We start from the raw sequence: 14,297 nt of genomic DNA on the forward strand, positions 1-14,297 counted from the left end.
GGCTGAAGCTGAGAAACTTGGCGCACGTTTAGCGAGGCGTAGTCTGGAAGCTTGAGCCTCATTCATCCACCTCGGGCTACCTTTACCCCACAGTACCACCACCAGTGTGTACAAGCCCGATAGGCTGCATCCATGCTTCGCCGTAGCAGATGAACCCACGTATCTTTAGGCCCTTGAGGTCGTGACTTGTTTGCTCTCTCTAGAGGTTTCTATACTTGGACCAGGCTTCCTTGTTTGGGCTTCTGATTGCCCTCGTCCTCGCCATGAGCGTTACCAGTACTACCGAGGACGGCCTAAACGACATCTACGAGGCCCTAGATCGCTACAACTGGGACGATGACATCGAGTTCCAAGCCGGTCTGCAAGCCATCATTGGCAGCAACAGTACTCCAGAGCAGACGACGGAGCTAGCATTGCGCGCGCGATGCTTTTACTATGCGAGGTGCGCCACCATGTCACCTATACAACCATAGACAGTATGCTAACAACTCTCCAGGAAATACAACAAGAACATAGACTTCAACGCCTACAAAGCCTACCGCAATGCGCGTAACCGACCTCCTCCAACCCCGCCAACACCCCACAACGTCCTCGCCTCCTCGGTCGTCGACGAAATGCTCCCACCCGGCACCGCTACACCCAATGCGTCCACAACCAGTCTGCCTATGAGCACAACTAGCGAGCTGCCTCCAAGCACCGAGGCAAGCGGTATCATGCCACCGCCGACAACCACAAGCGAACCACCCGCGCCATACCCAACGTCATTTGCGCACATCGTCGAGTTGATTACGAGTGGGAAACCGGTGCCGGGGATCAAAGAGATTCCCCCTACCGTGTTGGAGGGACAGGGCACGCAGCCGAGTAAGCCCAAGAGAAAGAAGCCGTGGGAGAAGGATGAAGCTTGACATGTTTTGGAGGGTGGCGTAAGACGCATAAACAATACCCATGTTAGAACCGGTTGCAAGGCATATCACATGATTGGCTATCCAAGATATGACAATATGATGCATACAATTCCAATACAGCCTATACACGCTATGCTATCTGCGCACATCCAATTCCGACATACAAGATTTTCCCATCCATCCCGAATCCAATCCCAAAACAGCAACTGGGGTATATAGCAGAACCAACCTCCCAACCATACGCCCAATTATACACAAGAAATCCTTCCCAAAATACAGCATCTTCCACCCCTATGCTGTCAAGCGAAACGAAACAGACTGCTACAAGACAGCCTCAAGAATCTTATCCTTGAGACTCTTGACCTCCTCTTCCTTCTCCCACAATCTGCGTTGTGCGTCGAGGAACTTGGTCTTCCACGCCGCTGGCGTCTCGTTCCTTTCCAACTCATCACTTGCTCTTGAACTCTCTCCTACAGCTTCACCAATCTCCTCCCCTGAACTGCTTATCTCAAGGCCCTTGACAACCCACTCCCCCACCAAACCCCCAAAGTTCACCCCGAAGAAAACATCAAATGTCTCTTTAATCCGTGTCCCATCGCGCGGGCTCTCCCCCTCTTCATCTTCGTCATCAACAGGTGACTCGTACCCATCTCCGCCAACACGGAACCGTATACATTCTACACGCCGCACGCCTCCTGTCGGTCCGCCAATCCCCACACCAACCGCAGAAGTAAGACCTAGACAACTCGCTATAGCTACACCGAGAGCAGAATCGGACATGACCTTGCTGTTCGCGGGAGAAGTCGAGGAAGAATGGCCAGATGCGGGTTTTGAGTAGAGCGGTTGTAAGATGGCTGTAGCCAGTGTTTTCGCTTCGTTGCCCCTCAACCGTTTGCGGCGGTTGGTTAGTGGAGCGCGGATCAGTTCTGCGGCTAGAGCGCGGTTGATCGTCTCGGGTGCAATAGCCGGCAGTGGGGATGTGGCGGTTGAAATGTCTGCTGGAGAAGTCTGCGAGCGCGTTGGTGGTGGCGGTCTCGTCTGCGCCGGTGTTTCCGAAGGCGTAAGTGCTCCGTGGTATGTCTGGTGTGTCGGTCTATCGGGTTGTTTTTGATACATACTCTGTTGCTCATATTGGTGATGGGCAGGTGAGACTTGGGTTGAAGCGGCGCTTATTGGTGAGGGGCCTAGATTCGTGCCTGGGGAGGAGTTTTCCTCGCCGTTTACGAGGACGGTTGGAGTGACGAGGCGTACAACAGGGTTTCCGACGTTTGGTGGCACTTGCAGACTTAGGCGTTGTTTCTGGGGCATGCCGCCTGTGAATTGGCCTTCCATTTTGGAGGGCGAGATGGCGGATGCGGGGGTTGGGGGGAAGCGGAAGGAGTTCTCAGGAGCTGGGGGGTCGGATTGCGCGCGCTCAACAATGGGGGTTAGATTGCCTGGTGTGCGGTCGATGGGTGGTCCTTTCGTTTTGGGGTTGGCTGGGAAGGTAGTGTAAGGTCCGTCTCTTATTGAACGGTTTTGTGGAGGTCGACCGCGTAGCTTGCCAGTGGACGAGGTATTACTGGCTGACCATGCCGACGACACAGCAGGACCGTGACGTCGACGAGAGCGCGACCTCGCACTGGACGGGGTGACAGCAGACTGGGGCTCATCGAAGAACGGATATGCAGACTGTGGGGTTACAGCGGAGAGTGGGTGAGGGGTCTGAGGGGTGTCTTGCGTGTTTAGTCGCCACCGTATATGCTGTCCAGACATTGGAGAATCTGAATACGGAGTCAGATTACTCTGACCTAGACGACTTGGTGCTGAAGCTGCTGTCAAAGCTGAAGAAGGCGTGACGGCTGAGACTGAAGTCCATGGGTCTTGAGGTGTGAGAAAGCCGCCGTGGATGTTGTTGGGATGGGCGCTTGTAGGATACGCTGATTGGGGCTGCAGCACGTTGCCAAACGGTATTGACGTGTCCAACTGTGGGCGCTTACGAGCTGGTGTGCCTTCATCGAAATCAATATCGTCATCCCCATCTTCGGCTTTCCGTCGTCCGCGCTTGGGTTTGAACTTGGGATCGAGAGCCCGGATAGCCAGGTCTTCCTCCAGAGGAACCCCATCACGACCTTCACTCGGAAATGGGTTGTGGGGATGGGGTATTTGCAAAAAGTAGGGGTGTTGCTTGCCCAGCAGGTACTCGAAGAAGGCGTCGATGTGCATGGCGCGCATCCATCGCTGTTGATAGTTAGCAGAGCTCAGGAGGACTGAGGTGTCAAGTGGTATCGCAAATTCAAGATGCCTAGGTCGCGACAAGAAATCCTGCGCACTCCTCTGCCTTGCAGAAACCACAACTGCGACCCAGTCGCGAAGTACAATTCATTTCAGGTACGTCAGTCCTGTAAGTGGCTCGGCTCGCATACTGCGCCGGATACCAACTAGATGGTCCCGATCACAATGAGGCGTTGGAGGCTGATATCGACTGCGCCGCACGACCCGGATGACATGCATGAACACAGTGTTGGAACCAATGACGCCAAAAGACAAAAAGACTGAAGAACCAATGTATTGGTATGAAAACGACTCGGCGATTGCCGGCCACAAGGAAGGACAGTGAATTGAAGAGCTCTTACCTTTAGCCTGACGGAGTACTGCTGCACCTTCTGCGTGCTTTGCCCTTCATCCGTGTTTGGCGGCTTGACTCCCAGATCCAAGGCCAGTTGTGTCCATGTTTTGATTTCTTTGGCGTCAAACTTGCGTATCAGCTCGAAGAGGGTCCATGTGCTGAAGGCGTTTCCGTCGCTCTTTGGCGGCGTGCGAAACAGCTTGACGAGTTCGCTCGTGTCGATGGTGGTGGGGAAGTTGGGGTTGCAGTAGAGGATAAAGGTCGCGTAGGCATGGTCGATGGTGTCGTCGGACACGTCGCGCGATGGAGTGTCGCGGTCGGCGGGCTCGAAGTGCGAGGTCACCTGGCGCGGCTGGCTGGTGGGGGAGATTTGGGCGAAGCGCGGCGAGGCATTCGCAGACGCTGGGGGAGTCTGGGAGCTGCGCATGTCGCCATAGAAGCCGTGGCCGAGGTGACTGGCATTTTCGGGCTGAAGTAGATGACTGGACTGGGCCTGATGGGGGACCGCCGACATGGGCGTGTGCACATTGCGGCTGGCACCTGTGCTCTGCTCCAGTCCCGGATCGATTGCTGGTACACGACCGCCGCCTGGGTGCCGAAAAGGCGAGTAGGCCGGCCCGCTGCCAGGCCCGGAGTGTTCGTAGTGTTGGTGGGCGTTGGCTGTCAGGTGCAGACTGTGCTCCGTCTCTGCCTCGTCGCCAAAGTCGACCTGCATGGTTCTCCACGGTGTGTCGCGCTCTGCTGCTTCCTCGGCCCGTCAGCTTGCCATGAGAGCCTGGGGATGAATCGCGACCGCGCTAACACCAATAGCAGGCCATGGATATAGCCCGTAGAGAGTGATCAACGCCCAAGGTTTGCTTCTTCAGCCCCCAGAGGGATGTCGCGGGCAGCGGCTGCTGTCGCAACGGGGCCTGCGAGTCCAGCACGAACAGGTCCAACGATAGGATGCGATGCGCCCAGCGCCGTCGCGAGATGTTTCCCGCCGCGAGATGTTTCTCGTCGCGAGAGGGTGATTACGTCGTTTGCCGTGGCAGCGCGCTATGAGGTCGCGTCGTCGAGGGTCCAGCGGGTGGTAATTTGCGGTCCTTCAGGTGTTATGGCGGGTCGTGCCTGCCTGCTTCGGGGCATTTTGGTCAGTTATGACAGCTGAGCGGGTACCCCAGCATCGTCGCTTCTATTTTTGGATCCTCCAAACGCACCACCTCTGACCACACCCCATGTCGCTGCACCATCATCACCCCTACTGTCCCTCTTCTGCACGCTGACTGGCTGCCTATTTACACTCTGCCATGAACATGCGACAAATGTGCATCGAGTGGCAAGCACCCCAAGCCTCTCTAGGACTACCTACTACCCTAACCGGCATGCGCCGGCCAAACCTCGCTCTGGGCATATTGCCACTACGTTCGACTACAACGCTATCTGGGGCCGATAGTCGTTTTGAGACGATAAAGAGTCTAAAAAAGCATCATGATGCGAGGAAGAGGCAAGGTACGGTATATGCATAGCGCTTTCATCCCAAGCTAGGAGGCGCCCGGTATCTAGAGCCAACAGCTAGTCCTTTGATCATCTCTGTTGAAGGCAGGCCAACTCAGGCACAGTGTTTCCTCATAGTACTCCATTCATGCCATGGTCCCAGGAACATACATCCCATATTATTTGGAAACAAAAGGACCGCCATCTTCCTGCTATACGTCTCTCCAGCATACGGGAAAAAGACTTCAGCTACTCCAAGTCGAATGTCATTAACATGTCACTAACATACGATCGAAGTTTCGTATCAACACTCCAGCCGACGACAGAGAGTAATGACGCGTATCAACGCCATCTCGACTTCCCAACTGAGGTTCCACTACACCCTTCTGCTTCTCAAGACTACCTTGGTAAAATCTATCATGATGACATGCACTGATCTTTCCTTCATCAAGCTGAAAAGTAGATCACAACAGGTACCTCAGAGGTGCCATATGTTCACTCTCGCCTCGACTCGCTGGACTTTCTACCTCCTCTGTTCCGGGTGCATCTCAAAAGAAATGAGCTTGTTCCCAGGTGACGACTGGCACTGATGTCACAGGGTTCGCAAAACTGCTTGATCTGGGTGGCACGCAAACGGCAACAAACATGGCGCAATCAGGAAGAATCTGCTTATTATACGGTCTGGAACGCCTTCTCGACTGATCAATTCAGTGTTCAGAAGCTATGAGCACCTTCGCTGATCTACCCGTCGAGATGGTCGAATACGTGTTCACCTTCGTACGCCAGAGACCCGACCAAGGCGCTGCCTGTCTGGTCAGTCGCTCATGGAGACATCATATGGCACCTAAGATGTGGGAAAAGCTCCAAACCAACTTGAGAGAATCTGGTGGCCGCTCTTTGAGAACGTTACTGAAAGCGGATTCCAATATCTTGCCCCACGTACGAGAACTGAAGATATGCAGCCTGACGTCTATGGACGACATGGAGGACATGGAAGACCGTCTGAGGCTGTTGGTAGCAGCGCTTCCACGCGACAAACTTCGTATGATTTATTGCACCTACTACATCACGGACTCGACCTTCCAGCAGTTGTTGCTTTCGCAACGCAAACTCGAAAGTATTCAAGTTGATACTACGTTTACGAATCTTGACCAGACAAGCGACTCTCACTTTCTGTTTCACGACTATCACTCATGGACAGCCTCGATGATGTCCGAAGTGAAGCAGATAAAATTTGATATCGGTATGGAGGAGGATGGACAAGCCGAGGAGACCTTCAGAATCTTGCGCAAAGCCTTCGATGAATGCCCACGACTAGAAAACCTCATATTGATCGACCCAATGGCGTTCCAAGACTCTCTACAGGATATACTCTCCTACGCAACTGGAGGCCAACTATTCTTCCAACTCACATCTGTGACCTTCGAAGGATTAAATCTCGTGCCAGATCGCTCACGGCCATTCTGTCACAACTTTAACATCACGAACTTGCAGCAGATGAATCTTAAGTTATGCGAAAATGTTATTCAATTTCTGGACAGCCTGACCAAGTCCTACTCTGAGATGTCTGGGGCGCTGAAGGTGCTGTCAATCGAGCTGCTAGAAGACGATCCTACGCCATTGGAAACCACAAGCTCTATTGAGGGGTTTCTCAAAGCCTGTCCCAAACTTAAGGACCTCTGTCTAGTGCTTGCTACATGCCCCCTTGTAGGCAAAGACTATCTCTTGTCTCACGCGGACACACTGCGTTCGCTTGTCGTTAGCACCTGGGGGCCTGAGCAGCGCGTATACTCAAAACAGGATCTAGGAAGCATCTTAAAGGCCTGCAAAAGGCTTAAATGTCTCGCGATCAACTTCCCGCGGATCAGGCTGGGGTCTGTCACCAAGCCAGGTCGAGATCTCCGCTTCAATGAGAGTGAAGAGGGCGCCGAGGGCCTTCTGGTGCGTAGTCCAAGTCCGACCGTTTCTTGGTCCCTGCTAATTGGCATCGCAGGCTCAGATTTCGCGATACTCTTCGCTCCACACTCTTGGAATGCTCAACTTGCCTGAGCTCACATTCGACTATTACCCGAAAGACCACCAAACTCCCGCAATGGTGCCAATCAAGCCATCCTTCAGTCCTACAATTCAGTCATGCAGAGCTTTGCCAACCAGGTCTTTCGCTACATGGCGCAGCACGGCACATCTTTAAAGGTCTTTCACGTCGAAGCTGAGAGTGTGTTTGGAAATTCAGCAGACCTGACCGTTGTTCCGGTGTTTCATAGCTGGCATGATTTCACTCACATCAGCGGAAATGTCCAAGACGGATCTGGCATTGATGTAGCAGTGCGAGTGCCATTGGAGGCTGCGCGCAGAGAGTTTCCCAGCGACTTCATCATACAGAACTTTGCCAGAAAAGGATCGCATATCTAGAAGTGTCGATTTTCTGCATTTAATGACGTTGCTAAGGATTATGCTGAGCTACTAGTGCCATAGCGTAAGAGTTCTGCTTGACGTGCATAGATATGATAGAGTCAGGAAACAAAGATGCAAGAAGAGACAATACATCCTTTGCACTGACCATACTGTCCATACCCTCTTTGAACTTCGTTCACTCTTAGACATCGTTTTCATCCAACAACGGGCCAGAGGTAGCTTTGGATTGGCTAGTGATAGAAGGCATCCAAGCCGTATGAGATGCTTACGAAATGTTACTGTCGGGTATATGGTGTATCCTATGTCGCAAATCTACCAAGTCACTATGTATACCGTCAGCAAGAACTTGAAATTGTTGGACAGAAATTCTAAAAAGACTTCTCCGTACGGTTGTTGCTGCCCGACGACGCGTGAGTAGTATAGCGCGGTGAATGACCCTTTCCGTATCTGTAAGTCTTGGCTGAAGGTAAACACTGCACGAGCCATGCTCTCTCACTCTCACTCTTACTCCCACTCAACTCACTGCAAAAAAGGTTTTCTCTTCTCGACAAGAGCAGCAAGCCCACGATCGACACTGCATCGGCCACTCCTACTCCTGTTCATGGCGCCTGCTACCTTCTCCGATCTGCCATCTGAGATGGTCGGTAATGTGTTCGCTTTCGTAAGTCTGGCCACTTAACAGCTTTCGAAGGTGCAGACATGCTAACAACATCATTTAGGTACGACAGAAGGCTGACCAAGGCGCAATCTGCCTTGTCAGTCGCGCATGGAAAGACCATATGGTACCCATGATGTGGGAGGAATTTGAGACGGACTTGGACACCGTATCCCCTCACTCCATGGTGACATTGCTACGTCCTCGCTCAGGTATTTTGAGTCACGTTCGGGAACTGACTGTCCATGGAACAAAAAAGGGAGAAGATCGGTTGAAATTAGTCATTGCAGCCATTCTTCAAGATAGGGTTCGTGGTTTCTGGACGTTCATCAATCTGGACAGCCTGACATGGTGCCTTCTACTACTGTCTCAGCGTAACATCCGATGGATGTGGCATTCCCCGTGGCCCACTAGTCCTGGCTATTTCGAATCGTCTGAGCTCGACTCTGAAGAGCACCAAGAATCGATAGATTCACTATTGCCTGAGGTCTCATCGATCGGGTTGGAGGTACAAGCAAGCGGAGCCTCGAATGAGTGCGTGCTCAACAGCATCAAGTCCATCTCTCGCTGTTGTCCGAAGATAACAGCTCTTACGCTGTCCAAAAACCTCGATTCAATTTCCGAAGAGTCTGAAACCTCTTTGTCCGCGCTGTTGAACCACCTAAACGAAGCTCCACTGTTCTCCAACCTTACAAAACTACGACTCTGCTCGCTGGACATTGCGACGCCGGGAGACCAAACGCTATGCAAGAACTTCAATATATCTCAGTTGCGTATACTTCACATAATAGAGTGCGACTACCTCATTCCTTTCCTAGAAGAATTATCTTCATTCTATATCGACTGTACCGGTAGATTGAACGAGCTCATAATCCTCCTTCCTGAAGACCTAGCTCAGCCGCTGGGAACCTATCAAGCCATGGAAAGACTGCTCAGGATTTGCCCCAAACTCCAGATTCTCTATATAGACTTCGAAGGGTACGGGCCCGTTGCCAAAGATTGTATCTTGGCTCACTGTCAGACGCTCATCTCGCTTCAGATAACCTTTGGAGAGGACGAATGGGACAATACCTTTACTGAATACATGACATCCATTTCGGGAGCTTGTACCAAATTGGATAGGCTGGCGATCGACATGCCGAATTTGGATGCGCATGCACATGATATTCCAGGTTTCAAAGCTGGTATTTCCTTTCCTGCGGATTTTGCGGATATGTTGGCAAGTTTCCATTCGCCCTCTTGACCACTCCGCCGCTAACAGATTTCCAGACTGTGATCTCCAAAACTACGACTATACGGGCTTTCCGAATTTTCACTGTAACTAAGCATGCCGATGACGAAGATTTACTCTTAATGCGGCATGAGACTCTTCGTCAGGTACTGATGCAGAACCTTGCCAACCAAATTATGCGATTCATGGCTAAGCAAGGATCCAACCTGAAGATTCTTAGTTTCAAACCTGCGCAGGTGAACGAGGAACTCCCAGGTCAAGAGCTTGTCAGGGATGGAAATGGCCACCGATGGCCGGAATATCATTACTGCCGTGGCCATGCGACCGACATTACAGGCACAAATGTCGTGATTGCGCATCCTTCGAGAAACATAGCACTGGAGTTCCCAGGTCTTGCAGAGTTCTTCTATTAAATGTGATCCTGTTCACAGCATCATGTCAGATTGGAGCTACGAGAAGACGCTGGAACTGCGAGATGGATACCAGGATACAATTGTCTTCAGCGGCCTCTTACCTAGACCTTTCTGATGACTTTCGAGTTTACGAAACTCCAAGTAGTGTTCCAAACTCACATTTTGTGATGGCCGCTGCGCATCTAAAACTATTCAAGCAAGTTCACATGCGAATTTCTTTGCGTAACATAAATCAATTGAATAATCGAAGAAATAGCATTTCAACTCGATGCGAGACGACGCGACGCTATGTTAAACCGATAACAAAAGGGTATAGTGCTTTTATGCAATCAAACAGCCGTTACTCATTACCTCTCCAAACCTACCCCGATCAAGCCTTCTCAGACTCGATCTCCTTTGCTTCCCGCTTCTTTCGCCACACGGGGCCCATCTTGATCTCCAACAACATGAGCGGCAGCAACAAACAACAAATGCCACCCCAGAAAGTATAGGTCCAGCCATCGCCCCACGCCGCTGCCTGGCGATCAATGATAGACACCAAGATGGCGGCCAGCGAGCAGCGCACAAGATTCGTACACGCCGTAGCGCCCGAGCTGCGCGACTGCAGAATGTCGATGTTCAGCGTCATGGTCGTGTTGAGGATGCCGATTGACGTCCAACCGAGCATGACGCCGAGAATAAGCGGCACGGCGATATGAGCCTTAGCCTGGATCGTCCAACCCCAACCTATGACGCAGACGATGAAGAGGCTCAGGTAGAAGGGCATGATGCGCAACCTCGCATGTTCAATCGTGAACTTGTCACCACACCGCTCTTTCATACTCGCGTACTGCCAATCGAGCATCTTGCCCGTCATGGTAGAACCCAGAATCATACCAGCGCCAACAGGCAGATAGCAAAGTCCCAACACCGTCTCCGATAAGTCCGGGTAAATCTTTGCAAAGGCCGAAGAAATAGTGGCGGTGATAGTGTAGTTGACAGCGTAGACGAGGCCGGTAAAAGTGAGCAACACAATGACATCAGGGTAACTGAAGAGCACGAATGGGTTGACGCTATGCTTGGGCTTAGCGCGAGAATCGGGGTCGAAAGCTTCTTTCGTTGCTTTTTGGCCTACGATGGGTAGGATAGCGCGTTGCAAGCGAGGCACAGGGATACTGCCATTGCCGGCAATGGAGCGCAGGGTTTCGGGCAGAAAGAGGGCGATGCAGAGGAGGCAGACTGCGACCATGATGACAATGGACCAGAAGATGGATCGCCACCCCAATCCTTGCGATAACGCGCCTCCGATGGCCGGGGCGATGCAAGGCGCGAGCATGGGACCGAGGTTGAACATGCCAAAGTATCCTCCTCTTTCTCGCGAAGTGGAAATGTCGCCTATGACACCTGCGCCTAAGGCGATGGTGGACGCGCTACCTCCGGACTGGAAGCAGCGCAGGAAGAGGAGCAGCCAGAAGTGATTCGTGGGACAGAGGGCTAGCCCGATGCTCGATGCGACGAGGATGCCGAGACACACCAGGTAGACGAGGCGGCGGCCGAAACGGTCACTGATGGGTCCCCACAGCATAGGGCTGATGCCCTGGAATACCAGGTACACGGTAACGGTTTGGTTGATGTCTTCTATTGATTTTCCAAAGGCGCGGGCAAGTGTTGGTATGGCTGGGAAGTAGATGTTCGCTGGGAGAGGGCTATGGTTATGTTAGATATGACCTCATATGACTTTGGGAACGGAAAGAGAAGAAGCATACCTATAGAACCCCGCCAAAGCCACCATGGCTACGATGAGCCATTTCTCTTTGCTCGTATATATACTGTACGGTACTTCGACTTCACCTTCTACCGGTAGCTCAGGTGCTATAGCAGCCTCATCTACCGGTATAGGTTCCTGCTTGTCATCCATAGCAGCAGCCATGACCAAAGACTTGGATTCCAAATAGACGATAGACGAGATGAAGGAGAGCGAAGAGCGACAGCCTCATGCAAGGCTACGCCGCAGCGCCCAACGTCCATGATAAACAAGTCTGCTCTTCCCGAAGACGCTACAATCACCGTCGGAGTATCAAGCACCGCACGCTGTGTGGTTGGACGCTGCCCACCCATTTCGGTCAAGATGATGGGGATAGACCGGCAGACCGGCGAGAAGTCGGCAAGCGCGTCTATAATCAGGCCATTGCGCAGCGAGCATGCAGCCGAGAGACATGCATGCCACACGCCCACATCCCACACTTCCGTCATGTCGGAGTTTGGTCCTCGAGGCCTGTGGGCGCTACGGTGCAAGACGCGGTTATTAGACGGCTAACATGACGGTTGTCGGCTTAGCAGAGGGCGAGGTGGGCGAGATCGTCGTGGGCCGCCGTCGATTTTACGTTCGGTGCCGACGGGTGCGCGCCTAAGCCCAGCGCGGGCAACCAAAGCCGTGTGTACCACAAGGTAAGGGTAAAAAGAGGGCGCGTTTGAAGAAAAAAATTTCTCCTCACGATAACACACACTACTACGCCACTTGGTGATGGAGTCATAACTACGATACTGTGGGTGGAGCAAATGAATCAGGTATATAGGCCGGAATTTCCTTCAGTTGAGGAAAAGACGCCGCACCGGGGGACTAGATTCGTTATCACACGACCGATCAGTTTGGACGACGCCCGTTCCAATATTTCGCACTGCAAGCCATAGCTGGACATAGTAGCTGGATCAGCCCGGTGGGTCAATCAAAACGGCCCTGTAACCAACGTCTCGGGAATTGTTGACAGTGGTTGCTTGCAAAAGGGCTTGACAAACCTTAGGCGCGCAATATCTCGGGGTGGAGCGGCGAAAACGTTCAGGAGCCAAGGAAACCAGAACCTAGCCAAACGCAAAAGAGATGGCAGATATGCCCGACGTAGGGGTAGCAAGTAGCAGGGCTGCTCCGCACGAAGACATCAAGCGGCCTAATCTCTCGGTCGGGGAAGTGGGAGCAGCAGCAGTAGGGGGAGTGGAGAACTCGAGCAGCGACGATGTCACGGTGGGCAAGCAAGAAAGAGTACGAGGGTGGAGAGGGGTGCTGAGTTTTCTGGAAAAGAAAGGAGATGTTGAGCTACGAGGATGTACGCCTGTGCCGTATGAGGAACGTCTAGAGACGCAGTATTCAAAGATCTTCACGCTTTGGTTTTGCATGAGTTGCAACCCCCTGCCGTGAGTGGTCAGCCGGGGAACTCGCTCCGTACATGTCAGCTAACGGGTATGCAGTGTGACTTTCGGCATGGTGGGCACCATGTCCTTTGCATTGAGTCTGCGGGACGCGGCACTGGTTATCCTTTTCTTCACGCTTGCGAGCACTGTGCCGGTGGCATACATGTGTACGTGGGGACCGAAGACGGGTATGCGACAGCTTGTCCAGGCGAGGTTTTCCTTTGGCAAGTACTTTGTTTCTCTCCTGATATTGCTCAATCTTGCTACTCTGACGGGATTCTGCGTCGTCGATAGTGTCATTGGTGGTATGGCATTGTCGGCAGTACAAGATGGAGCAACCATCAACGCAACCGTTGGTATTGTCATCATCGCCGTGTTGTCGCTGGTCATATCCTTCTGCGGTTTCGGAGTACTGCATCACTACGAACGGTGGGCGTGGATCCCAGCATTGGCGGCACTCATCATTGCTGCAGGATGTGGGGGTAAGAGTCTCAGCCACCAGGTTCCAGCACCTGCTGCTACAGCATCGCAAGTTCTCTCATTCGGTGGTCTAGTGGCAAGCTTCATGCTGCCATGGGCTGCACTCGCGAGTGACTTCTCGACGTACATGCATCCCAAGGCTCCTCCGCTGCGGATCGCACTCTACACCTACACGGGCCTCGCTCTCCCAACAATCCTCTTGATGACATTGGGTGCAGCCATGGGCGGCGCTACACCAAACATGGCGTCATGGCAGGCTGGGTACGATGTCAACGCAGCGAGTGGTGTCCTGGCAGCCATGCTTCACCCTGCAGGCGGCTTTGGTCGCTTCGTCACGGTTGTGCTGGCATTCAGCATGTTGGGCAACCTGTCCGCAACAATGTACAGCGTAACACTAAACCTGCAGATGCTGCTTCCCTGGCTGTTCCGCATCCCGCGCATCTTCTTCAGCATCGTCATCACTGGAATCGTGATTGGCGTGGCTGTCGAGGCATCAAAGAGCTTTTTCCTCAACCTCGAGAACTTTATCGGAGTCATCGGGTACTGGAGTGCTGCCTTTATTGGTGTCGCTTTGACTGAACACGTGCTGTTCCGAGGGAGCAGCCTCGTGGCTTACACCGAGGATGAAGAGGCGTGGGACGAGCCGAGCAAGCTCCCGCCCGGGGTTGCGGCAATGGGCGCGTTCCTTGTATCCTTTGCTCTCATCATCCCGTGTATGGGACAGATCTGGTGGACGGGGCCCATTGCGGAGACTACGGGCGACATCGGGTTGGAGGTAGCGGTGGTGCTGTCGGCGGTGCTCTACATACCATTTAGGGTGGTAGAGAGGAGGATATGTGGGAGATGATGTCAAGATAGCAAGAACCAATCGTAAGCATTGCTGTCATGTTTGTTGTGTACTGCATCGAGTTTAGAGATTGCACGTGTTGGGGTTTGGTGAAGATTGCCG

General features: G+C 52.7%; 6 protein-coding genes across 6 annotated transcripts; 4 read left to right on the plus strand and 2 right to left on the minus strand.

Moving 5' to 3' along the window:
* Window positions 1–263: 263 nt before the first annotated feature.
* On the plus strand, window positions 264–905 carry J4E82_009951 (uncharacterized protein; the record flags this gene model as incomplete). The annotated part of the gene is made up of 2 exons (XM_051736169.1): window positions 264–442; window positions 497–905. The coding sequence occupies 2 exons, from the start codon at window positions 264–266 to the stop codon at window positions 903–905; spliced, it is 588 nt and encodes a 195-aa protein (XP_051584068.1).
* A 321-nt stretch (window positions 906–1,226) lies between these two features.
* On the minus strand, window positions 1,227–4,228 carry J4E82_009952 (uncharacterized protein; the record flags this gene model as incomplete). The annotated part of the gene is made up of 2 exons (XM_051736170.1): window positions 1,227–3,125; window positions 3,521–4,228. The coding sequence occupies 2 exons, from the start codon at window positions 4,226–4,228 to the stop codon at window positions 1,227–1,229; spliced, it is 2,607 nt and encodes an 868-aa protein (XP_051584069.1).
* Window positions 4,229–6,033: 1,805 nt separating this feature from the next.
* Window positions 6,034–7,401, plus strand: J4E82_009953 (uncharacterized protein; the record flags this gene model as incomplete). The annotated part of the gene is made up of 2 exons (XM_051736171.1): window positions 6,034–6,930; window positions 7,108–7,401. The coding sequence occupies 2 exons, from the start codon at window positions 6,034–6,036 to the stop codon at window positions 7,399–7,401; spliced, it is 1,191 nt and encodes a 396-aa protein (XP_051584070.1).
* Window positions 7,402–8,243: 842 nt separating this feature from the next.
* Window positions 8,244–9,703, plus strand: J4E82_009954 (uncharacterized protein; the record flags this gene model as incomplete). Its single annotated transcript, XM_051736172.1, has 2 exons — window positions 8,244–9,243; window positions 9,321–9,703. 2 exons carry the CDS (start codon window positions 8,244–8,246, stop codon window positions 9,701–9,703), a joined length of 1,383 nt encoding a protein of 460 aa, XP_051584071.1.
* A 370-nt stretch (window positions 9,704–10,073) lies between these two features.
* J4E82_009955 (uncharacterized protein) lies at window positions 10,074–11,612 on the minus strand (the record flags this gene model as incomplete). Its single annotated transcript, XM_051736173.1, has 2 exons — window positions 10,074–11,388; window positions 11,449–11,612. 2 exons carry the CDS (start codon window positions 11,610–11,612, stop codon window positions 10,074–10,076), a joined length of 1,479 nt encoding a protein of 492 aa, XP_051584072.1.
* Window positions 11,613–12,560: 948 nt separating this feature from the next.
* J4E82_009956 (uncharacterized protein) lies at window positions 12,561–14,195 on the plus strand (the record flags this gene model as incomplete). Its single annotated transcript, XM_051736174.1, has 2 exons — window positions 12,561–12,871; window positions 12,926–14,195. 2 exons carry the CDS (start codon window positions 12,561–12,563, stop codon window positions 14,193–14,195), a joined length of 1,581 nt encoding a protein of 526 aa, XP_051584073.1.
* Between the last annotated feature and the right edge of the window lie 102 nt (window positions 14,196–14,297).

This window comes from Alternaria postmessia (genome assembly GCF_024291825.1).
Source record: "Alternaria postmessia strain BMP 2775 chromosome Unknown scaffold_106, whole genome shotgun sequence".
NCBI lineage: Eukaryota > Fungi > Ascomycota > Dothideomycetes > Pleosporales > Pleosporaceae > Alternaria > Alternaria postmessia.